The sequence below is a fragment of the Antechinus flavipes genome, chromosome 3 (assembly GCF_016432865.1).
Source record: "Antechinus flavipes isolate AdamAnt ecotype Samford, QLD, Australia chromosome 3, AdamAnt_v2, whole genome shotgun sequence".
Taxonomy (NCBI): domain Eukaryota; kingdom Metazoa; phylum Chordata; class Mammalia; order Dasyuromorphia; family Dasyuridae; genus Antechinus; species Antechinus flavipes.
The window spans coordinates 560949029-560975848 of record NC_067400.1 but is presented as its reverse complement, the minus strand read 5'-3'; the positions used below and the strand labels follow the sequence as shown (position 1 = coordinate 560975848).

At 37.1% G+C, this 26820-nt stretch overlaps 1 protein-coding gene across 4 annotated transcripts in view; it reads left to right on the top strand.

Annotated features, from left to right (window-relative positions):
• KIAA0319L (KIAA0319 like) overlaps nt 1-26820 on the top strand; it is a 92235-nt gene that overhangs the window by 51114 nt on the left and 14301 nt on the right. For all 4 annotated transcript variants that reach the window (XM_051987660.1, XM_051987661.1, XM_051987658.1 and 1 more), the window contains exons 8-14: nt 2052-2144; nt 3081-3213; nt 11573-11801; nt 13363-13486; nt 20998-21130; nt 22971-23119; nt 26619-26770. In XM_051987660.1, coding sequence (XP_051843620.1) covers nt 2052-2144; nt 3081-3213; nt 11573-11801; nt 13363-13486; nt 20998-21130; nt 22971-23119; nt 26619-26770 — 1013 coding nt within the window. The remainder of the gene's footprint in view (nt 1-2051; nt 2145-3080; nt 3214-11572; nt 11802-13362; nt 13487-20997; nt 21131-22970; nt 23120-26618; nt 26771-26820) is intronic.

The window sequence follows — 26820 nt, the reverse complement described above, 5'->3', positions numbered from 1 at the left end:
GAGGGGATGTTGGAAAACAGGGACACTGATACATTGTTGGTGGAATTGTGAACACATCCAGCCATTCTGGAGAGCAATTTGGAACTATGCTCAAAAAGTTATCAAACTGTGCATACCCTTTGATCCAGCAGTGTTACTACTGAGCTTATACCCCAAAGAGATACTAAAGAAGGGAAAGGGACCTGTATGTGCCAAAATGTTTGTGGCACCCCTGTTTGTAGTGGCTAGAAGCTGGAAAATGAAAGGATGTCCATCAATTGGAGAATGGTTGAGTAAATTGTGGTATATGAATATTATGGAATATTATTGTTCTGTAAGGAATGACCAGCAGGATGAATACAGAGAGGACTGGCGAGACTTACATGAACTGATGCTAAGTGAAATGAGCAGAACAAGGAGATCATTATATACCTCAACAATGATACTGTTTGAGGATGTATTCTGATGGAAGTGGATCTCTTCGATAAAGAGAACCTTAATTGATCAAAGATGGACAGAAGCAGCTACACCCAGAGAAAGAACACTGGGAAATGAATATAAACTGCTTGCATTTTTGTTTTTCTTCCCGGGTTATTTATACCTTCTGAATCCAATTCTCCCTGTGCAACAAGGGAACTGTTCGGTTCTGAACACATATATTGTATCTAGAATATACTATAACCTATTCAACATGTAAAGGATTGCTTGCTATCTGGGGGAGGAAGTGGAGGAAGGGAGGAGAAAAATCGGAACAGAAGTGAGTGCAAGGGATAATGCTGTAAAAAATTACCCTGGCATGGGTTCTGTCAATAAAAAGTTATTACAAAAAATAAATAAATAAAAATTAAAAATAAAACATGCTTTGCACAGTGCCTGGCACATAGAAGACATAGCTGTTTATTCTTTATCTGATGGTTATCTTCAACTTATCTTTTCTATACACTATCCAGCCAATGTATATGAGACTTTTCTCTGCTTATTCTATATTAGTTCTATCAGTGCTAAAGAAATGAGTTTTGTGGCAGCAGGGCCATCTGGGTTCATTGAAAGCATCCCATAAGCTCTCAAACATAATCCAGCCTAATCTCTTTCTCCTCTTGAATTATGGACCCATGTCCCTGTTGACCTACAGTACCTGGTCAGAAGAGAAATAACTGCTGAAGAAACGGTCCCTGAGGAGGCAGAATAGGGCCAGAGAGACCAGAGGACTATTTATGTTTTGTCCTTGGTATTGAGCCTCTGTGTGCTTAGTTAAATTGATCCTCAGACATCAGACAGCGTTTTATGTTTTATAACCAAAGATTTTCCAGCTTTACAAAGTTTGTCAGAACTTGTGCTCTGCCAGTTGAGCCACTGAAAACTTAGGGTCACTTCCATTCCCATTGAGACTTTGGTTCAGGGATTGTCTTCTTTCTCTCCTTGAGCTTTGTATCTTTCCAGGCCTTAATTCAGACATTTTAAGCTCTTCCTTCTAGGTTCTGAGCAGTTTGTCTTTTGCTTAACCAAAAATAGAGCCTGACTGATCATTTACAAAAGAAAAGAGAGTATATCTGGACTTTACAGCCATAAAGATACTTGCTATACAAGACTAATAGTTATATCTATAGAGATAAGATCATTCCATTTCATAAGCTGTGATCATGTGATTGTTGGGAAAGTATTCACAGTCTTCCTCATGTAGCCTAAAGAGCATTGGTGTAGGAGACTCACCACAGCCCATTCTTAGGTGATCTCTCTTCTGCTGCTGGAATGTCATTCATTTTCTATATAACCCACAGCAGCATAGTAAGAAGCCTTGGCTCAGGCTGAAGGGTGCTAAGTTAGATTTGGATATGAGCAGAGTTTTTACAAGTTGGAATTCATAGTCTCTTGATCTTTCCTGAGAGTAACATCTCTTAAATTGATTACCTGGATATGGCCTACAGGAGCCTTATGTTCCTTCCTTCCTACTTTTCCCCCAATAATTCCCAGTGGCTAGTTTAGAGGCTTATTGAACTCTTATCACTGGAGTCCAACAGGTTCTTCTTTATCTTATATGTTCTCCTTATATTATTGGGTCATTTTTCTTGCAGAACCCCATGTTAATCAGCCTCCTGTTGCTGTTGTGTCACCACAATTCCAGGAGATCTCTCTGCCAACCACTTCCACAGTTATTGATGGCAACCGTAAGTACTTTCCCTAATGTATGCTTCTGCAATCTGTCAGAATGAGTGCCCTGTAGGAGCAAGGTGTGCAGCCCAGGGACATCACTTTGGGCTGCTCTTTCATAGCCTAAGGTAGTTAAAGCCCTTAATTATAGAATTGGAGTAGATTTAAAACATCTTATAAAGGGGTGGAAAGGCAGCACAGTTAACTTAAAATTCTTTTAGTTGGAGTTTCATGATTTTAAACATTTACCTAGTTTTTTTCCTACCACTTAAATTGAGAACATGCTGATATCACAAGAATTATTCCCATAGGAACAGAGTAAATAATAGACAAAATATGCAGAAACCTTACCTAGAAAGCTTTCTCTACCATTCACTGAGCTTCCTATTTATCTTCTCCTAGATTAACCAGTGTTTTCTTGCTCTTGGAAATAGATTCTGTTGAAGGATGAAGAACAGAATTTTGAATCCTTCACCATTATTCAGATAGTGTTATAGGTCTTTAGGCCATTCATAATAGAAGCTTGATTGAGTTCTGTGAAGATATTACCCAGCCTTCCTTTCTTAGTACATGCGGATTATTTTTCATGGATCTTTCTAGTCCCTAATGCCATGAACCAGGTTAAAACTTCTTTTAGGAGTAATGCTGGCAGCAGAGGTAGAAGATGGGGGGTGGGGAAAGGAGATAGGATAGAAGGAAGGGAGAGAGAGAAAAGAGATGCCATATTGAGAGATAAGTGAGTAGAAGGCTACTAGCCATTGCCTTTGGAAGAAGCAGCCTGAGACTACAGGTTGCTTACACCTGTGCTGCAATGGCAGGTACTTTAGACTATCTGAATAATCTAGCATTGCTAGGAGAAAAATAATTTCAAGTGAGACTGTAGTTCCTAGTGTGTATGAGAATGATGTGCAAAGAGAGCACCACGTGTACATGTGAGGTTTCTTTGTGATCAGAAAGCACTGATGATGATAAAATTGTTCGATACCACTGGGAAGAACTGAAGGGACCCCTGAGAGAAGAAAAGGTATCTGAAGACACAGCCATATTAAAACTGACCAACCTGGTCCCGGGAAACTATACCTTCAGGTAAGACACAATCCAGTCGGCTACCTCAGGAAAAGCTCACCAGACTTTAAACTGAAATGAAATCCATTGTAGATTTTGCTTGAAAATGCCATTTTAGATTCTATCAGCTTTCTCTGATTCCTGGTAAATCACATATTGAAAACAAAGATCTCCAACCATCAAATTTGTGTCTACCAGTAGATTTATCTCTAACCTTGATAAGACTGTTTGCCATTGTCTTGCCACTCTTCTCACCCTTATCCCCACCCGCCAGCCCTATTTTCTAGGACTCCTACCAAGGAAAGTAACAGTATTTTATTCTTCTCCATTCAAGGACTTCATTGGGACTCCCAGCATTAGCAGCATATTTCTTTATCCTTTTTTCTCACCTTCTCACTCTCATGGCTTTGGAGAAATGAAACTTGATGAATCCCAATCTTCACCAGGTCAACTAGTATTTAAAGTGGTAGCTTAAGAGACTTTTCAGCTCCCATTTAGTACTGAGGGATTTTTATAGTTCACATTGGCTATGTTTACTTTTTTTCCTTTTAATGTTGGTAGGACCAAAGTTGGTTCTTCACATATGTGACAAATAATTTGCGACAAGGAGCAGGTCTCCTTTCTGTGCCTAAGTTTCACTAGCTTCAGAATAGGATTAAGTTAGATATTCTCCAGAATTCCTTTTAGTTTTAAAATTATGTGATTCATTCACCTCTTCCTTTCCTCCACTTTAATTTGCGTAAGAGTAGCATCATTTCTAAAGTCTGTAATCAGCTGCTTCTTGGTCATAGTAACTCTGTAGGCAAGCCAGAAACTGTTTGGTTATAATGGCAGAGAGGGTGGTTAGCTGCTATTTTGCCATCTGTAACTTGCTTTTTCTTTAGTGCAACAGACTAGTGGGATCTGGGGGAAAACCTGTGAAAACAACAGGGAATGAGAGAATTGGCCAAAGCTACTCTGGATTTTTCTTCTAAAATTTATTTTTAAAGTATTAGCTGATTTACATGTATGTATTTGCCATTCCTACTATTTAGAAAAAGTTCCCTTTCAGAAACATCATCTCTTACAACTATAGGTGGAAGGGGGCATGCTAGATGATCTGCCACCAACCATCCATTCTTCTTTCTGTACCATGAAAAGAACCAGGCTTTGTAGCCAAGTGTCCACCTTTCTAGGGAGGTGTAAGATTATGAGATTCCCTCTCTGGCAAGGGCATGAGCCTCCTGGTAGTCACCCTCATTCACAACTCTGGTGTCATCCTAACGTCTTACTCTCACTCCCCATAAGCATCCTCCCCTGCACATAATGTTCGTTAAATCTTGGCTTGTCAGCCTCACCATCACCCCTCCTGTCTGGCACCTTCTCTCTGGTCACACAACTTCAGGCCCTCCTCACTTCTCCTACAGTTATAATAGCCTCCTTCTGGGGCTCCCTGGTACAAGTCTCTTCTCCACTCCAGCTCATCTTCAAATACAGACCCGACTGTCATGCCCCTGCACAGGAAACCCTAATGGCTCGCTTTTGCTCCTGGAATTGTGTAAGCTCTTATAGTTGGCATTTAAAGCCATTCACAACCTGAATCTGATCTTCTTTTCTAGCCTTAATAAACCCCTTTACTTAACACTGCAGTCCAGTCAGACTAATCTTCTTCTTATGGATTTTCTCCTGTCTTCATGCCTTTAATCTGGCTGACTCCTTTGCCGTACCTGAAATGTGATTGCTTTTCTCTGTGCTTCTAATGACCCCTAAAAACCAAGGCCTAACTTGAGCACCTTTTGCATGGAAGCTTTTCTATTGGAACCCTCACTGGTTGTACTTTTAAGGGGAAGCCATCAAAATTATCTTGTTTCTGCTTTATGTATGTCTACATACAAACATACACAAATATACACGTGTATATTGTGGGTCTATAAAGAGAGAACATGTGTGTAGGAAGACCATGGGGTGAGGGGAGATATGTGGGTGTGGGTTTGTGGTATGTGTTGTGTAGGTGTGAAGAGAGAGCAAGCATGAATGTATATGTGGATATGAAGGGGAGACCATGTATATGGATGGATATGTGTGTATGCCCCCCACCCACTACATCTTCCACACACACACACAGACACACATCTCCCTTTGCTAAGCTTTAAGCTCCTCAAGAGCAGGAACTTTTTTCCTGCCTTTCTTTCATGACTGTTCAGCTGAAAGGTATATGGTAAGCAAGAGACCTTAACCTCCATTGCCTACTTTTGTCTGGCTTGATCTCTATTAGTTGTTTTTCAGTTTTGTTTTTAATTATGAACTGAATAATCATCAAACATTCCAACATACAAGTAACAGTGTCAAATATATTAAGAATAAGAATCATTCCCCAATTGAAAAATAGTCAAAGAATATGAACAGGCAGTTTTCCAATGAAGAAATCAAAGCAGTTTATAATCATTTGAAAAAATGCTTTAAAGCCTTATTGATTAGAGAAATGCAAATAAAACCAACCTTAAGATATTATTTTATACTTATCAAGTTGTTTAAAAGGAGAAATGATGAACTCAGATATCGTGGTGGCAGGAGGTGAGAGCAAATGGCTTCTTTCAGAACTCTTAAGCCCCATGGAGATTCATCAACATCTCATTCAACCAAGAGAAGCACCAAACCTTGCTACCACCATCCTCCCAGAGAAATGAAATTGGCTTTTCTCAAGTGGCACTGAGGTTTGCTTTCAAATTAGACATCCTGTGGTATCATAGCATAGTGAGAGAATGGTTTGGAAGGATCATAGAGGAAGTGGAGGTCTAGGAAATCAGAAGCTTGGTCAGCCTGGGACATCTCATACATTGAATTGTAGACCAGAGAGAACTGGAACAGGGCACCAATGTGTGGAGTTCTACACCATGCCAGAAGGAAAAGAGACTAGACTCTAGCTGGGACCTGTTCTATACTTACTGGATTCACTTGGTATAAGAACTGAGGCTAATGAAAAGTGAATTTTCCAGTGTGGTATGGGAAGAGGCAGAGAGTTCCAAGCTTCAGGAGATCTGCCATCAAAAGAAAAGAAATCAGAAACTCAATGATAGGGAGATAAAAGAAAAAAGTTTGAAGTTAAGAAAGATTGTAGAAGAAAGTTCTGTTTAAAAGATTGAGTGCAATGTTTAATCTTCTCTAGGGGAGGGGAGTGAGGAGAAGGGAGGGAGAAAAATTTGTAACACAAGATTGTGCAAGGGAGAATATTAAAAACTATCTTTGCATGTACTTTGAAAGTAAAAAGCTATTTAAAAAAAAAAAAAGTTGAGTGTCAAACAAAATCAATGTAACCAAGATTAGAAAGGAAGCAGGAAGCTAGGAAACAATTTTTACAACCAATATTTCTTATAAAGGTCTCATTTCTAAAATATATATAGAATTGAGCCAAATTTATAAGAATATAAGTCATTCCCAATTGATAAATGGTCAACAAATATAAACAGACAGTTCTCAGATGAAGAAATTAAACCCTCCTCTAGTCATATGAAAAAAATGCTTTAAGTCACTATTATTTAGAGAAATGCAAATTAAAGCAACTCTGAGATATCGTTTCACACCTGTCAAATTGACTAAAATGACAGGAGATCATGCTAAGTATTGGAAGAAATGTGGGAAAATTGAGACACTGTTGCATTGTTGGTGGAGTTGTGTGAAATTATCCAACCATTTTGGAGAACAATTTGGAGCTATGCTCAAAAGGCTATAAAACTGTGCATACCCTTTATCCTTTGATTCAGCTGTGCCACTGGATCTGTATCCCCAAAAAATCATAAAAGAAGGGAAGCAGCACTCTTTTTGTGGTGGCAAAGAATTGGAATCTGAGTGGATGCACATCAGTTGGGGAAACACTGAATAAGTTATGGTATGTGAAAGTAATGGAGTACTATTGTTTTATTAGAAAAAATGAACAGATTAATTTTAGAAATGCCAGAAAAGTTTACGTGAATTGATGCCGACTGTAACAAGCAGAACCAGGAAAACGTACATAGTAACAGCAAGATTGTATGATGGTCAACTATGTTAGACTTGACTCTTCTCAGCAATTCTGTGATCCAAGGCAATTCCAATAAACTTTGGATGGAAAATGCCAATCATATCCAGATAGAAGGAGACTTAACACAAATCTACATATACTATTTTCACCTTTTTTTCTTTCTTCTGTTTTTTTTTTTTTTCTCATGATTTTTCTCTTTTGCTCTGATTTTCTTCTCCCAACGTGATTCATATGGAAATATATAAAAAAGAATGTACATGTCTAACCTAAAAAAAAATTAAACTTAGAAGAAAACCAAGTGCATGAAGATAAATTAAAAGGTTAGCTATCGATAACAGAATGAGAAGATGGCATCTAAACAAATCCAGAAATCTCTTGAGTAAATATAATAAGACAAAAGAAAAATAAAGCAACATATGATGAGGCAGCAAAGACTTTGGATTTCCAAGAGTATGGAATCACCATAGCAGGATATTTCCAAATGTTACAAGAGATAAATAAGACTCTTCAAAGCAAAAGGTATGAGATAGAAGGGAGAAATAATCAACAAAATTGAAAAATTGGAATTTGCCTTCCGACATTTCTCCAAAGAAGCAAAAGAGAAAAATCTTTAATTCTATGAGAAACACAGAGTAAAGAAGAAATAAAGTTGTATAAGTGCCATGAATGAAAGAATAAGAGTTTAGTATAGATAGAAAAGAGTATTAATGAAAATAACACAGTAAAGAAATCATTCTAAGAAAAAGGCAGAATATTTTAAAACTAACAATAAGCTAAAAGAGAATAGGAAGAGAGGACTTTAATCAACTCATGGAGGGAAAAAAAGGAAGGGAAACTTAAAATATGAAAAAGGAATTTATAACTAAATTCCAAAAGCTAGGGGAAAGGATGACAAACAGAAGGGGTAGGGAGAATGGAAGAATATTTATAGTGCTTTTTTTTTTTTTTTTTTTTTTGAGTTCCAGATTCTTTCCCCCTTTCCTACCCATTGAGAAGGCAAGCAATATGATATTCATCTCCTACCCATTGAGAAGGCAAGCAATATGATATCCCTTGCACCTGTGAAGTTACTCAAGGCATTTATGTTTTAGCTGTATTGATGGGGAAAGAGAGGAGGAAAGCAAACAATGGTGAAAGTGAAAAACAGTTTCTTCTATCTATATTCAGTTCTCTCTCCAGAGGTAAATGGTGTTTTTCATCATGAGTCCTTTAGAGTTGCCTTGGGTAGTTTGTGTCTTCATAGTTGACTATAATTAGTTGACTATAATTACAGTATTACTGTTTCTGTATATAATGCTCTGCTGATTCTATTCACTTCATTTTTTAACCAATTTGAATATGTTTTCTCAGATTTTTTTGAAACTATCCTTATTTTTTATAGAGAGTGGTATTCCATTACAATTGTATGTCATAACTTATTCAGCCATTCCACATTTGATGGGCGTCTCCCAAATTTTCAATCTTTGCCACCATAAAAAGAGCTGCCATGGATATTCAGATAAATGTGGGTCTTTTTCTTTTTTTCTTGGCTCTCTTCAATATACAGACTTAGTGGTGGTATTGAAGGATTAAAGAATTTGCCATTTGGGCATGGTTCTAAATTGTTCTCCAGAATGGTTGGACCAATCAGAATTCTACCAGCAGTGCTTTGGTGTCCCTATATTCACATCTCCTCTAACATTTGTCATTTTCTTTTCCTCTCTCACATTGGCCAATCTGATGGGTATGAGGTGGGTGGTATCTTGTAATTGTTTTGGTTTGCATTTTTCTAATCCATAACAATTTACAGTATTTTTTTTATCTGACTGTTGATTTCTTTGATTTCTTCTGAAAACTGCCTATTCATGTCCTTTGATCATTTATCAGTTGGGGAATGGAGGAGGAATATAAGGGTAGAGAAAAGAGAACCTATGAAAAAAGGGTTTTTTTAAAAATCAGTTGAGCAAAAATAACTTAAGAAACAATATCTTTAAAGAGGGTGGATTTATAAAAATCCCAAATCAGAAAAAGAAAGCCATATTAAAGACAAAGATAAAAATATAAATCTAACTCTTATAATTTTACATGTGAATCCAATAAAACAAAAGTTAGAAACCGAATAAGAAAACAAAACTCCCAAATTGTTTATCAGTTTAGTTTTTTTTCTCTTTGTTCTTTTATTTTTTCTTTTAAAAAATAGTCCTTTATTGAGATGGAAAATGCCATCCATATCCAGAGAAAGAGCTATGAAGACTGAATGTGGATCAAAGCATTGGATTTTTACCTTTTGTTTGTTTGGTTTTTTTCTTTTTCATGATTTTTTTCCCTTTTGGTCTGATTTTTCTTGCACAACATGACATGGAAATATGTTTAACAGAATTGCACATATTTAATCTTTATCAAATTGCTTGCTATTTTGGGGAAGGGGAAAGTAAGAGAGAGGAAAAACTGGAACACTTAAAAGTCTTAACAAAAATAAATGTTGAAAATTATCTTTGCATTATTTGAAAAAATAAAATATTGAAATTTTTTGTAAAAATCTTTATATAGAGTGGGTCTTGTAAAAAGAAAGGGGTACTAGAAGATATTAGTCAATGTAACTATCAATAAAAATTTGAGAAGAAAAAAGTAATGAGCTCAAGTTTGAAAAACATGGATAGTCTTTACTGAAGTAATGAGGAACAAAATAAGTAGAATTGAGAGAACATTATATATAGTAGCAACAGTATTGTTTTAAGAACAACTTGTAAGTGAACAAACATTTTATTTGTTATACCCAAATTAACTTGAAAGGACATGCGAAGGAAGACACATTCTATATCCAGAGAAAGAATTGATAAATAGAAGTATGTATGGAATAGTTTTACATAAAGACATGCACACATACACATTTGTGTCTAATAGTAGCTATCTTTATGGCAAAGAGGGGGGAAAAGGAAGAAAAGAGGGAAAAAATTATGCAATAACTTTATTATATATTTAGAAGGAATAGCAATTTGTATATAATAGATTTGTGGTTTGATGTAGAGTCATTTTTTTCTGTTCTGTCTTATGGAAATGCTTATCTTATTTCTAAAGTTTAGAATAAAATACATAACATTTTTTAAAAACATAACAATAAAAAAATTGTACATGAAGCCACAAACTCCTGTTATTTACAGATTAGGTTTTATTTTTAAGTACATAATTAAATTTAATAACATGAATTAATAGCAGTAACATTAATTTAAAAGAAGCAAAATTGTCTCATTTATGTACTCTTCTTCATTTCCTTTTTGTTTAAATTCAGTTCTTAACCTGAGATCCATGAACTTTTTAATAATTATATTGCAATATGATTGTTCTCCTGTAATTTTATGTTTTATAACTACATTGCAATGATTCTTTTCTTTTGTAATTCCATGCATTTTATTTTATGCATTTAAAAATATTCTGAGAATTGAATTATAGGTGTTACCAGACTCTCAAAGGGGTTCAAGATGCCACATGTTTAAGAACCTCTAGTTTAACTGATGTCTTTTCTGTCTTTTTTTCTGTCTTGTTTTTCCATCACTCTTTACTAACACTAAGCACATAGAAACCCTCTAACATTCAGGAAAAACCAGTGAGCACACTAGCTGCTGGCCTTCAAATGGCATCTTCTGGTCCTGCCTCTCCGGCCACAACCCCTTTCTTTCCAGGGACCTTTCCAAAGTCTTTCAGAGAGGCTTTTCCTTAATGTTATTGTGGTCATCCTCTAAACTGTTCTCCTTTTATTAAAGGTTCTTTTGCTTAACTTTTTCGTTGCTATAAGAGAAGGTTACATTTGCGAAGTTCTGAAGTGCAAGATCATTGCTTATGCAAAAATGACCATAATGCAAAAACAAAAGTCAATATAATTTTGTTTAAAAACTTAATTCCTGGGAAATATATTTAAAACTAGCAAATTACTCATTGTTGAGTTACGGTGTGAGGGAATTCCTTTTTTGCCAAGCACCTGCTTCTGCTAAGGAGGCATCAGCAAGCTTTTATTAAACTCCTACTGTGTACAGAGCACTGGATAAAATGCTAGTCTCTTGCTTTCTGACTTCTGTTTCTGTCTGAAGACTTCTATAAAATGTGAATATAGTTTTAAGAAAACAATGTGGAGTTTTGCTGTGTCATGTTCTTTCCTTTGTTACTTCTGGTTTTTCATAAGAGAACATAAGGATAAGAATGGGCCTTTCCCTCTGCACCTGAGCATCATCTCTTTGTCTCCCAAGTGTCTCAGACCATAATAGTCTTTACTGATACAGTCATAAACATCTTGGCATTGAATTTTAAATCCTACAGTGTTAAAAAACAGAGGAATTTTAAATCCTACTCCTCTCACCCAAAGCCAACTTCTGATTCCTGTGCCCTTTTCTCCTTCCTCCTGGTTGGCAGGCTGACAGTGGTGGATTCATTTGGAGCCAGCAGTTCAACCACCGCCAACCTGACTGTGAACAAAGCAGTGGATTACCCTCCTGTAGCCAATGCAGGCCCCAACCAAGTGATTACCCTTCCTCAGAACTCCATCACCTTATACGGGAATCAGAGCACTGATGACCATGGCATTGCCAGCTATGAGTGGTCTCTCAGCCCAAACAGCAAAGGGAAAGTTGTGGACATGCAGGTAGGAGTAGCCACAATCCATTCAGAGAGAATTGTTCAGTTATATTTGCTAGGATCCATTTAAAAGTCATGAATACATACAGAAATGTTTTCCCTATTCTCCCTCCCACCCCACCCTGCCTTTTTCTTTTAAAACAACCTCCTAAGAGCTTGTGGTGTCTTTTAATTGCATATAAACATAAATTTATGATTAGTATATACTTAGGTTTGAAAGAGAAAAGTAAGAGAGGAATACTCATCAAGCTGAAAATACCTGCCTCATCAAATTTTCTTTAACCACTTGGATGTTCTCCTTTGCCTCTTTCATATGTCATGTATTTTACTTATGTGAATGTGTCATGTCCTATCTCCTTCCCTCAGCCTGCCCCAGCTGTAAGCTTCTTGAGGACAGAACCTGAGTTATTTTCATCTTTGTTTCCATAGTGCCAAGCAAAGGACCTAGCACATTGAGAATAAGTCTGCTCTCTCTTCTAAGTGAATAGTGACTTCTTAAAGAGTTAGCACCTAGAAGGGTGAGAGTAGACTTATTTTCTTTGTTTCCAGAGGTTAGAACTAGAGAAAGAGAGTAGATAAAAGTTACAAGGAAGTATGTTTTAGCTCAGCATGAGAAAAAGCATTCCAACACAGACATGTCAAACAAGGGAGCAGGCTTCTTACTGAAATAGCAGTGAACTTCTTGTCACTAAAGGCTACCGTCATGCATGGTATAGAATCAGGGGTCCTCAAATAGGGGGCCAGTTCACTGTCCCTCAGCCTGTTGGAGGGCCGGACTATAATAAAAACAAAAACTTTGTTTTGTGGGCCTTTAAATAAAGAAACTTCATAGCCGTGGGTGAGGGGGATAAACGTCCTCAGCTGCTGCATCTGGCCCGGGCTGTAGTTTGAGGACCCCTGGTATAGATAGTTTACGTTATAGGAAGTGGAAAGTCAGACTAAGTAGCCATTCGAATCCCTTCCAATTCTATGATTCTGGGAGTGGGGAAGTTTGTGAGGGCTGGAGGGAAGGATGTTGAAGAGAATGAAGGGACACAAAGCTCACTAACCAACTATGGTTATTTAGCATTATTTTTCTAGTATTGCCAATCCTGAACAAAACTATTATGTGATGAATACACATACAGAATTGGGAAGTAATGTTGGTTTTTAGTTCTAAAAGATTTGTTGGGAGCATGATGAGTCTGCTCCTCAAAGGAACAGGAGAACTTTTACAAAGAGCATATATTTACATTTATCTTAATATTTGTGGTGGTCTTTCTAATTTGAATATTTGTCCTCTTTGCACATTTCCCTTTTGTAGCAGAGTCTTCCTTTGCCTTAGGAAGCTAAGACTTTATTCAAATTTATGTTGGTGTTGAAGAAGTCAGCAACTCTATTTGTACATAGGAAGTTTTTGACCAGATGTTCCCCAAATGTTTCACTCCACATTTACTGTTTATAATTTAATTAGTAGTCCCAGCCTTGATAATAGATAAGGTCTAGGAAATTGGATAAATGATTTCCATCAGTTGCTTATATTATAAATTGGAGATTCCACTTTTCCATGTGTCTGTATTTTTACAAAGGGTGTGAGAACCCCAGCCCTGCAACTTTCTGCAATGCAAGAAGGAGACTACACCTATCAGCTCACTGTGACTGATACAGCAGGACACCAAGCCACCACAGAGGTCATTGTTATTGTCCAGCCAGGTAAGTGATGATTTCATGTCTAAGCTTTTCCTCTTTCCTGTTGCTTTTTGAATAAGGAGAGGAGCTAAGGATCATTTAGAATTGACCCTATTTATTAGGTAAAACAACCAATTCATTTAATCCCAGACTGCCCCTACTGATTTGCATCTACTTTAGAGGCACTAATTTTGCTGAGAAAAATTCAATCTCCTGACTATTCATCTCCTAATGTAAATTATTAGTTAGCTACAGAAGGAAATAGTTCTACAGCAGTGTCTTTACTGGGTGTGTATCCCAAGGAAATCATAAAGAAGGGGAAAGGATCCACATGTGCAAAAATGTTTGTACCAACCCTTTTTGTAGTGGCAAAAAATTGGAAAATGATTAGATGCTTATCATTTGGGAAATGGCTAACAAGTTAGGGTATATGAAGGTAATGAAATATTATTGTTTTATAAAAAAAATGATAAGCTGATTTTAGAAAGGCCTGGAAAGATTTATGTGAACTTGATGGTAACAAAAAAAACAGAACTAGAAATACACTGTACATAGTAACAGCAAGAATGTGGGATGATCAAGTATGAAAAGTTTAGTTCTTAGTGGTTCAGTGATCCAAAACAATACTAATAGACAGAAAATGCCATGCAGAAAAAGAACTATGAACAATGAATGTAAATCAAATGATTCATTCATGTAGCAATGTGTATTAAAAATAAATAAATTTACTAGAAAGAGAGCAGTTCTGAACAGCCTTTTTCCATTTCTTAAAAAAAAAAAGTTGGCATCATATAATGGAGTCATTAGTGTCCCTTCCATGAATAAAGGAGAGCACATAAGTATTTGTTGGCAGTGGGGAGAGTCGGGGTGGGGTGCATTTCTGGACATAGTTCTTTCATCATAGGAGAAAGTCTCCCTTAGACTTTCAGAGAGATTTGGATCACATGAAGACTGATAATACAGGGATACATGGAAACTTTGGGTTCTTTTTGACTCATTCCTCTCCTTTGTCCCCCAAATATAAGTTGTCAACAAGTCTTATCTCTATCATTTACAATTTTTTCTTTGTCATTGTCACCATCACCGTCATTGTGGCTGATGTTCATACAAGACTTCATCCTAAGACACAACAGCACTTTAAGAAAGTGACTAGTTGTTTGATCAATTCTGTGAGGCACATGGTATGAACTTTACCACATTTTAGAGAGAAAGAAAGGATTTTGCCTGAGATTACTGAGCTTGTGCCTGGCAAAGCCAGGACCAAAACCAGGTCTTCTGATTCAGAGGGATGAAGTGTGGTACAGTGAAAAGAGCACTGACTATGAATTCAAATCTTGCCTCTCATGCTTATGACCTCTGGGACTTGGGAAAAAATCATTTAAGCTCCCTAGACTCCAGTTTCCTCAAGGGAATTGGATTATAGTAGTATCCCAAGTCACTGGGAAGAAGTAAGAAGTTTGGCTTATACAACAAACCTTACATTTATCTTTTTCTTTATTTAAAAAAAAAACTTTTATCATGTAACATATCTTCTTACAGTAGTCAGTTCTTTTGCATACTTTAGCACCTAGTTCACACATTCTTCAATTCTTCATGAGTCTATATTTATTATATGGAATATTAATGGGTGAATAAAACATTTGTTAAATGTTTACTGTGTACTAACCTGTAGAGATAAAGATAGTAAAGTCAGATCTCATATGGAAAGTTCCAATGGCAAGTCAAGTAGAAAGGTCCCATGGTCCTTAGGATGCATCAGTGGCAAAGCAGATAATCATGGCTTCTTTCATGTCATTTCTACCAATACCATATTGGTTCTTGATGTTGGACAGTGCCAATGATTTTGGTGACAAGAACTCTTCTGTCTGAGTTGCATTCCCTCCAGGAGCCATTGCCAAGCTGTATCTGCTCAGAGGTAGCCTCCCTGGATGATGGCTAAGGGGACTGTTTCAGAACCTCTGTCCTTCTCAGAGTTCTTGGGCAGTCTCCACTAGTTGATGACTGGAAAATGGTGCTAGTGGCCTGATCTGCCTGGCACTGCTGGCCCTGTGGATAACAACCCGTTGGCAAGGGGTAGAGATCTTTTTAACCCCGAGTTACCTCCTCTGTTAATTACTTGAGAACTGTTCTAAAGACCAGTGGTCTGGAGATGCTGCCTGTGCGCCAAGCCTCCTGTTCTCGCTTGCCTGTTGGTGACAGTTAGCAGTGGCTGCAGGTGGTGATGAGGAAGGTGATCCCCCTCTCCACCATGATTTCTCTTTATAATTATTGTTGCGTGTCCTTAACAATTTTTCTAATCTGCCCTTGTTTATAGTACATGGGTTTTTTATGCAGTGATTACAGTGCAATGGGGTTTTTTTCAGGTGAGTTCCAAGCGACTAAAGTATGTTTATCGCTATCTCTTGGATATGTTTCTTAGTCTTTCTTCATGTGTAGCATAGTACAAGATTGTCTTATAGTATTCGATCTCCATTTGAGAATCTTTGTAATTTTGGAACAACTTTGCTTCTCAGTATATCATTATTTTTATCTGAATTCATTAATCCCTCAATGGGTACAGTTTTCTTTGCCAAGGCAAACTTTATTTTCTCATTAATCTTCAGTCTCTTCGTCTCTACTGGCTATTTCCTTCTTGCCCACAAACATGCCCTTGGCACCTCTTTCCTCAGAAAAACCTTGTTTGATCCTTCCATCCATGTTAATCATCATCCCTTATCTCTCCCCTGCTCTTGTGGCTGAACTCCTTAAGAAGGCTGTCCACAATCATTGCTTTTACTTTCTTTTTTCACACCATCTTCTTGATTCTCTAAAGCCTGGCTTCCAGCCTTGTCTTTCAATCAAAACTGCATTTTCTAAAGTTACCAATGATTTCTTAATTGTTAATCTAATAGCTTTTTTCTCAGTCCTCATTTTTCTTGACCTCTGAAGTTTTTGACACTGTCAGTCATGTTCTTCTTGATACTTTCCTTCCTCTAGGTTTTTGTGACCCTGCTGCCCCCAAGTTTTGCTCCTCCCGATCTGACTGCTTTGTTGGATTTTCACCCAGGTCGGGCCTGTTACTGTGTGAGAGCCCGAGCTCTATCTTCTCTTGTCCCTCTTCACTGTTTCCCTTGGTGATTTCCACAGCCTCTCCTAGATTGTAATCATCTCTATACTGATGATTCTCAAATCCATTTCTCCAGCCTGAACCTCTCTTCTGACTTTCAGACTCAATGTCCAACTGCAGATTGGATATTTCAAACTGCATGTTCCAGAGACATTTTACATTCACTCTGTTCTGAAACTGAACTCTTAATTTTCCCCCCAAATCCTCCTCGGACGCCTTAACTTTCCTGATACTGTTAGGATACTACCACTCCCCAGTCACTTAGGCTTGTATCCTGTCATCCTGACCATCACTCTGGACTTTCCAGTTGTTCTTTATATCTTTTTTCCCCCCTCTATCATTCTCATTTTCCTCAATGATAAAAAAGAGATGATAGTAGCACTTACTTCCCAGGATTGTTTTGAAGATCAAATAAGATAATATTTTAAAGCTCTTAGCCCAGAGCCTGACATATAGAAGATGCTTAATAAAAGCTTATTTTCTTTCCTCTGGAATCATGGTTGGTCACTGATCCAGAGTTAAATCTTTCAAAGTGTTTTTATTTGCTTATTTTTAAAATACTGTTATGATTATATAAATTATCCTCATTGTACTCACTTCACTCTGCATCAATTCATATAGGTCTTCCCAAATTCATTATTTCTTCTAGCACAATATTATTCCACTGCATTCATATACCATTAACTGGTTTAGCCATTATCCATAGATAAGTACTCCCTGGCTTTCTAGTTCTTTGCTTCTACAAAAGAAATTGCTACAAATAATTTTATATATATAGTTCCTTTTTCTCTTTATTTGATATCCTTTGGGGTTTAATAATATAGTTGAATCAAAGCACAGTGCTCCATTTCAGTCATTTTTTTCCAATTGTGTCTGACTCTTCATGACCACATTTAGATTTTCCTTGCTAACAATACTGGAATGGTTTCTCATTTCCTTCTCCAGCTCATTTTACAGATGAGGAAACTGAGGCAAACAGGGTGAAGTGATTTGCCCAGAGTCACATAGCAAGTAAGTGTCTGAGGCCAAATTTGAACTTAGGAAGATTACTCTTTCTGACTTCACATCTGGTGCTCAGTCCTATCACTTAGTTGCCTATAATACATAGTAAGCATTTAATAAATGCTTCATTCATTAGTTCAAAAAGTATGCATAACTTAAATCCTTTGGGGACATAGTTCCAAATTGCTTTTCAGAGTAGCTATACAAATTTCACAGTTATACCAAAAGTGCCCATTAAGGATTTATTTTCCTACAACCATTCCAACAGTCTTTATTTTCCTTTTTGGTCAACTTTATCCATCTAAAACTCAGGAAGACTTCTGACAACAGTTGTTTTATATTTGAATTTTTTTTTTAAAAGCAAACTTTGTAAGTAAAAATTACCTTTTTCCCCCAGTCTTAAATATTCTGATTTTCTTACTATTTTTCCTATGACATTTTTCTCTTCCGAGAAATGGTTAGCAGCTCTTTGTAGTGATCTTTTAGCCCATATCACATTGTAAAGATCAGTAGCAACTCCTTAAATTACCAGCTTCCTCTGAAAATCTGTGTTCTGAAAAATAAGACTTTTGCAATAATATTTTCAGTTCTTGTCATTGGTTTTCATATTTTCATTTGCAATTACATTTTGTTTTATACTTTTAGGCAGCTAATGCTGTTTTAGTGTGGGCTTAAATGAGCCTTGTGGTACTTAACTTCTCCAGAGCAGCAACCAATAATATAGTATCACCAGTTGTCATTTAAGTATTTTCTTTAAGAGCTATTAATTTTGTAGGTTTCTTTTGAATAATATCCATTATTAAAAACTTAATAAAAAACAGCAATAAATGTATGGAACTATATCTAGCACTCAGTTGACAGGGAACTAAAGTTGGAAAAATCATCTTAAGCCCATTTGGTCTATCTGATCAATATGAGGTATGCTAAGTGAATTTAGTGTTAGCATACAGGAATGACCATTGCTGTCACAAGAAGAAACTATGTCAAAATTATAATTGTGGAAATATGTATAGAAGAATTGCACATGTTTAGCATACATTGGATTACTTGCTGTCTAAGGAAAGGAGTGGGGGAAAGGGAGGGAAAAATTTGAAATTCAAGGTTTTGCAAAGGTGAATGTTGAAAATTATCTAGGCATATGTTTTCAAAATAAAAAGCTTTAATAAAATATTATTGTTAAGTCATTCATATATAACTGTAGAGAACTTGAGCCTCCCCTCTAGGTTTATGATTTTATAAAAGCCACTTTTTCTCCAGTACAGCATATCTGCCTCCTGGCCCCTAGGCCTTCATTACTTCACTCCTAAAATACTACAGTAGGCACTTAGGTGATTTAACTTTCTTTGAACTTCTCCTGGTCCAATCTATTGTGCTTGACATTACTAGATTGATCCTTTTTGAATATATTCTTTTACTATAGGTCAGGCTCTTCATACTAAAAGTTTATTTAGAAATCTTCTGCTATAGAACTAGGAGATCATTATACACTTCAACAATGATATTGTATGAGGACATATTTTGATGGAAGTGGATTTCTTTGACAAAGAGACCTGAGTTTCAATTGATAAATGACGGACAGAAGCAGCTACACCCAAAGAAAGAACACTGGGAAACGAATGTGAACTATCTGCATTTTTGTTTTTCTTCCCGGGTTATTTATACCTTCTGAATCCAATTCTCCCTGTGCAACAAGAGAACTGTTCAGTTCTGCAAACATATATTGTATCTAGGATATACTGCAACATATCCAACATATATAGGACTGCTTGCCATCTAGGGGAGGGGGTGGAGGGAGGGAGGGGAAAAATCGGAACAGAAATGAGTGCAAGGGATAATGTTGTAAAAAAATTACCCTGGCATGGATTTGTCAATATAAAGTAATTATTAAATAAAAATTAAAAAAAAAAAAAAGAAATCTTCTGCTATATAGCTCTCTGATTTTATAAATCCCAGAGAAATAAAATAATATGCTCAGGATTGTGCAGGGTGATTAATGGGTCAATTGAGATTAGAAACCAGGTCTCCTAACTCCATGTTCTGTTACTTCTCAGCTCAAAATCTTTTAACACCTCCTTATTATTTCAAAAATAAATCCCTGCTCAACTTTTTAAGGCATTCCAATGTCTGTCCTAATCCCATCTGTTCTGGGCTGGGCCTAACTTGGGCCAGTGAAGTTTAAGTTCAATTTTGGAATAAAGTAAGCTATTTGTAGGTCATTCAACAGTTAACAAAAGGAAATTTTCTTAGCCATAACAGAAAGGAAACTTAGCAAGGATGAGCATCAAGGACATCTTGAGTTAATGAGCAATCCACTAGCCAAACATCTGAGAGCCACTTCTTCCAGCCTTTAGTCTTCTGAGTCTCCCAAGTCCTGAGGAAAAACTATTATTAACTTGCATGGAAGAAGCAGTTACGTTATTATTCCTAGACTTACATGAATTGATGTAGTGAAATGAGCAGGACCAGGAGGTCATTATGTACTTCAACAACAATACTATATGATGATCAATTATGATGTTCGTGGCCATCTTCAATAATGAGATGAACCAAATCAGTTCCAATAGAACAGTAATGAATTGAACCAATTACACTCAGCAAAAAGAACTCTGGGAGATGACTATGAACCACTACATAGAATTCCCAATCCCTCTTATTTTTGCCTGCCTACATTTTTGATTTCCTTCACAGGCTAATTGTACACTATCTCAAAGTCCAATTTGTTTTGTATAGCAAAATAACTATATAGATATGTATTACATATATTGTATTTAACATATATTTTAACATATTTAACATGTATTGGTCTACCTGCCATCTAGGGGAGAGGGGGAGGAAGGAGGGGAAAAGTTGGAACAAAAGGTTTTGCAATGGTCAACGTTGAAAAATTACCCATGCATATATCTTGTAAATAAAAAGCTATAATAAAAAAATTTTTTTAAAAGCTATCACTCCTATGATAACTTCCATCTTCTTATTTTCCATTTTCCCTCATTCCACATCCTTTGTTCAGTTTGGTCTCATTGTCCCTTAAACATGTCAAGTTCATTATGCCTTCACTCTTGTGAAGTATCTAACTTCAAACCTGAAATATCCTTCAAGACCAAATCCTAAACTTCCTCCTGCTATTCCATAAAGTCTGCCCTGAGTTCTCAGTGACCTTTCTTTCTGACTTCTTATGGCTGTGGGCACTCAATTATGTACAGTTCTATTCTTCGTTATTGTGTGTCCTGATCTAGACCATAAGATCTGTGAGGGTGGGAACTATGTTTTCTCTATCCCCCCAGCACTATTTTATGCTTAATAAACACTTGCTAGGCCCTATAAAATTAGAGAATCAGAGGCAAGGGGAAGAGTCAACAAAGCCTAAGTCCCAGTTACATCCCATGCGATCTAAGCTGGCCTGCCGTTGACGTAACTTCTCTTCCAGAAAACAACAAGCCACCCCAGGCAGATGCTGGCCCTGATAAAGAACTGACCCTTCCTGTTGACAGCACAACTCTGGATGGTAGCAAAAGCCTGGACGACCAGAAAATCATCTCATATCTCTGGGAGAAAACACAGTAGGTATTGGTCCCAATTTCCTTTAGCAGAGAACCTTGGGTCTCTTCAGAGTTTCATTTGATGATAAGTAACTTTGAAAAATGATGTAATCCTAGGCTCCAATTTTAAGAAATTGGTACTCTGACTTCTGCAGGGAAAGAAAAAACATTTATTGCCAGCCTCTGTTCCCTAGGTGGCACTGACTGGTCCTGGGCATCATGGCAGATACAGCCCCATCTGCTGTAGAGTGGAGCTGGATTATTCTTGAGAGGCAATTGGAAAGGGGTAATGGAACTGAAAAATCCTGTTTTCTAGAGTCATTCGAGGGAGGCTGGGGCAGAGGCTGGGCGGGAGCAACAGTTTGACACCTGCTATTAAGGAGAATTGATGCAACATCTGCAAAATGAAAGCCTCGTTCTCAGTTATTGTTGTCTTAAAAGACACCATTTACCACTTATGTTAGCCAGAGGCAAAGGGCACTGATCAAAAAAAGTCTAATTAAATTGGAATTGTTTAATCAAAACCATTTTTGCCCTTCATCGTTCCTTTTAACTTTTAAACCACAACAAACAGAACAAAGATTATGTGCAGGATGTGTGTGTGTGTGTGTGTGTGTGTGTTTTTTAAGAACTCCACCAAAAGCAAAGAAATTCCAGAAAGACACAACTGTACCTTTTAACTCTTGATAGTTTTTCAAGTCATAGCACGGTAAGATTTTTTGGAAGAGAGTAGGGAAAACAGCTTAAATTTTAAATTCAGGAATTTCTTCTTTTCCTTCATCATTCAATCTTACCCTCTTCTCTCCCTCTTTCTCTTTCTCTCCCTTCCCTTTTTTCTCTCTTCTCTTCCCATCTCCCTTTTTTACCTTTTCCCTTTCTCCTCCCTTTGCTTCCCATCCCTCTCCTTCCCTCCTCTTCCTTCCATTCTCTTCTTTCCTTCGTGTTTGGCTTTTTTGTTTGACCTACTGTTCCTTCATTGTATTTTAACTTTGCCAAAGATATTTTAGAAATCATTGTTTTTGGTCTCTATTGATATTCTCCAAGGAGGTCTTGAATATTAAGAGGAAGTTTAGAAGTATTTCAGCTCTGGTGCCCAGTATTTTCTGTATTTGGAAGCCACATGTAATTTTATTGTATCAGAGAGAAAAATCTGACTTGGAAGAGAGCCATCTTGGTCAGAATTATGCCCTTTAAAAATGTCACAGTAGGTGATGCTCTACTCATCTTTGTCCCCTTATACCTTAACCCCTTAGTGATGAGCTCATTATTAGCACCACAAAATAGCCACCAACCATTGGCTAAAGAAAATCTGTGTTGAGATGTGATATTGCCCTGGTTCCCTTCCTTCCTCTCCCCTCCACCTCTCCACCATGGTATATATACCTTCCTCCCTTACCATGGGCTGATTTCTGGGACACAAGAAAAGTGAAATACATACTTTATCGGGAACAAGAAATAACAAAAAGTAACCCAGGAACTGAATAAGGACTCCATCATGGGATGTGGCCTTGTGCTTAGGATATACTTACCAAATTTGCAAAGAATGACAGTTGAATTTGATTGAGGGGAACTCTTGCTGACTTGACCTTGGACTTTTAAGCTCTTGAATATTAAGAGGAAGTTTAGAAGTGTTTCAGCTCTGGTGCCCAGTATTTTCTGTATTTGGAAGTCACATGTAATTTTATTGAAATGGAATATTTTAAATGTTTCTTTTAGGGATTTGAAAACAATAAGTTCCTTTTTTGACTGAGAATAAATTTGTAGAAGTCAACCCTTAGAGTGAAAGGCCTTCTAAATCATTTCCCTAAGGATCAGAAGTCAGGTAGAAACCAGTCTTTTTTGCTTTTATTCCTTTCACTAGGGGCCCTGATGGTGTGCGACTCGAAAATGCCAACAATTCCATAGCAACTGTAACTGGCCTCCAGGTGGGAACCTATATATTCACCCTGACTGTCAAAGATGAAAGGAACCTGCAAAGTCAAAGCTCCGTCAGTGTCATTGTCAAAGAAGGTATCTTATCTTGGATAGGACTGAGTGAAATGTGACTGACCCACTTTGGAATTTTATTGCATTCACTTGGGAGGAGAAATCTGTCTTTATTTATTGGACTGGATTTTATTTGCATTTCACAGTGGTCAAAAGCAACAGAGGAACTGTTACTTGTCTAAATTAACTTGTTTGTGTGTCTGTCTGTCTGGGGAGGAGGGGAGAGGGGAAAGGGAGAGAGAGGGAAGGGAAGAAAAAGTCAAGAAACAGAAAGAGAAATAGTGGGGGCAAAGGGGATAGAGAAAGGGAGAGAAAAAAGTAGAGGCAAAGAATACTTTTTTCTGAACACATATATGGAGTTGGGTAGAGGGTGGGGATGGGAGGGCAGAATTCACTGCAGTGCAGTCTTTGCTTCAGTGCCTTGCAAACTTAGGGGTGATCTGACTTGTACTGACTACAGTGACATCTGCTGTCAGAATTTAGAGTGGTTGCTTCAAACCAGGGGCCTACAGCTGGTGGGGCTTTTTTTAGTGGCTAGCAAGAGTTATGTCGAGAGAAGAATACAGTATTTACAATTTTTTTATCCATCTCTAATCTCCTAATCAAAAAAAGGCATCAGATTTGTATGTAATGATAGTCAGATGTGGTCAATTGAACACTCAGAAAAACTGAAGCTGCCAAAGGAACAAAGGATAACAGTATCTCCCTCCATCTTTTTCTTTTACTTTTTCTCCTTCTTTACCCCTTAATTCTTTTTTTTTTCTTTTTCCTTTCCTTCCTTTTCTTCCTTTTCTCTCTTCCTTTTTCACTCTTCCCTCCCTTCTTTTTCTTTCATCCCCCTCCTTCCTTTTTCTCTGTCCCTCTCCCTCTCTTCTCTTTCCTATCCTTTCCCTCTTCATCACCTCTTTCTTATATTTTCCTCCCTCCTTTTTCAGTTCTTCCTTCTATCTCTCCTGCCAGCTGCTCCCCATATAGGTATCTTCCTACTTCTCAAGCAAGTTGACAGACTATCTTAGGTTTACATCTCTCTCTGGCTCACTCTTCCCCTCTCTCCTCTCTGTTCTTTCCCTCCCCCTCAGTACTTACTTTTACTCACTCTCCTCTTATTTAAAAAAAAAAAAAAAAAAAAAAGAACTTTTTAAATATCTTTTGGGTTTTTAATATCACTTACAATTTCTTATTTATCTCTTTCTCCTTCACCTCCCAGAAAGACCTTTATCACAAAGAATAAAAAAGAGGGGAAAATTTTCAGCAAAACTAACCAACATATTACCCAAGTCTAATTTTATATATGTTAATTATTCTCTACATTTTCAAAGAAAGTCCTTCTTTTCTTTTTTCTACTGACTGTCTTCCCTCCTACCCCCCACTTTTTTTTTGCTCTTCAAGTATAAAAAATGGAAGACCGGCTGGATTTGGAGTCAGAGAACCTGTGTTTTAATCCCAGCTCTGCCCTTTGCTATTTGTGGAACTTTAAGCAGGTCCCTTTCTGAGACGCAGTTTCTTCTTCTGTAAAATAAGGAAGATTTCTAAAGTCCTTCCAACTTTAAATCTATATTTTTAATCCATTTTTTATATAACCTTATATAGTAGTTTTCCCTTCTTTAAATCATTTAACTACTCTGAACTTTGCCAAACAAGTCTTTGCACAATTAATTTTTCTATGGAAAAATTACACTAAAGCGTAGTGTATTATGGATATCAGTAAAATGAAACCCAGATTCTTTTATTTTCTGAGATTTAGGCTTCCATTTGCATATGCAAAAAAAAAAAAAAAAAAACAGAAAAGTGATTGTATATGTAACTGTGAAATTTTATTATATAGTTTTTTTGAAAACATTAAAACTTTCCTGCTTGTCCCCTTCTGAACTTCCTTCTGCTTTCATTTGTCTAAACTTTTAATTTGTTGTTGCATTTCTTTTCTTTTTCTGCACCAACCTATCTTCCTCCTTCCTAAGCCTTTCTTTGTAATATATATAATCAAACAAATATAGCAAAATAAATTTATACACTAGCCATGCCTAAAAACATGTCTTATTTAGTACTATACTCTGGTCCATCATTTTTTTTACCAAGATCTGGCAAGATGATTTATCATCAGTTATCTCAAGTCATGATTGGTTTCCAACTTGACCAAAGTCTTTTGAATTTATTGATTCTTTTTTATATTATTGTGATCCTATGCAAATTGTCCTCCTGATTCTGCCTACTTCAAAAAACAAAAGTGAAACAATTCTGCCCTCAGAGAGCTTACATCTTAATAGGAGTGCAGTATGCATTCTACAAAAAATTATTATTATTATTATTATTATTATTGTGGAGGCAATTGGGGTTAAGTGACTTGCCCAGAGTCACACAGCTAGGAATTGTTAAATGTCTGAGGCCAGATTTATTTCAGGGCTGGTGCTCTCTTCACTGCACCAACTTGCTGCTCCCCCCCCCCACCCCAAATATAATTTTAGAGGGTCAGGCTCTAGTTGCTGGGGTGAGGGGGAAGGAGGGCTAGGTATGGGCAAAGCCTGTTGCAGAAGGTGGTACTTCAGCTGAGTCTTGGAGGACAGCATGTATTCTGAGAGGCACAGTTGAAGAGGGGAAGCATTGCAGGCATGTACTTAAATGGGAGATGGGATGTTGTATGTGAAGAACTCTCATAGGCTGTAGAGATCCTGGCAGAAAGGGATATGTGATATTAGGAAGTAGCTGGGAAGGCCTTTAAATGCCATACATTTAACATTTAATTTGATTCCATGTCATTTTAACATGCAATTATAGAGAGAATAGAGAGCCACTGTATTTTTTTTTTAATAGAGGAATGATATGATCAAACCTGTACTTTAGGAAAGTCACTGTCTAGCTGTGTAGAGAATGAGTTAAAGTATGGGAGAGACTCAAAGCAAATAAATCCGGAGATTATTGAAATAGTCTAGATGACAGAGGACAAGGGCCTGAAGTAGAGTGATAGTTCTATGAGTGGGGAGAAGGGAACATATTCAAGAGGTATTGTAAAGGTACAAATTATAAGGCTTAGTAACTAACTCATTGTATATGTGGAATGAATGAGTGAGATATTTTCCTCTGTTTCTGTCCCCCTTGGAGTATATGGCTCGTTGTATTACTGAGTCAGAAGATAGACACAATTTGGTGACTTCTTTTGTGATAGTTCCAGATTATTTTCCCGAATGATTTCTTTTTACTTTTATTGTATACTATTAAAGCAGAAAAATAGGGTCTCTCTTAAGAGGATGCAAAGGTAAGAAAAAGCATGAGCAACAATGATTTTTATCCTTGATTTAAAGTGACCCCAGACCTCATCTCTATATAAGATAGGAACATCACATCCTAATGAAAGTGCTGACCTCTAATAACTAGTACATAGAGTTGGTTACTGGAATAGTTGAGTCTTCATAAAAATTGCCCCAAATGTTGATGTTTTTCTCTCCCCATAAATATCTTGAAATCATGGAAAACCAATCTTTCTTTTCTGGCATTTTAGATTTTCCTAAATGCTTTTCTCTTTGTATAGAAATGAACAAGCCACCTGTGGCCAAAATAGTTGGGAATGTGGTAATAACTCTGCCCACCAATACAGCTGAACTAGATGGATCCAAGTCCTCTGATGACAAGGGCATAGTCACTTACCTCTGGACTAGGGATGAAGGAAGCCCAGCAGCAGGGGTAAGTATTCTGGTAATTGTGGGCCTTGATGTAAGATAGTAAAGGAGCAA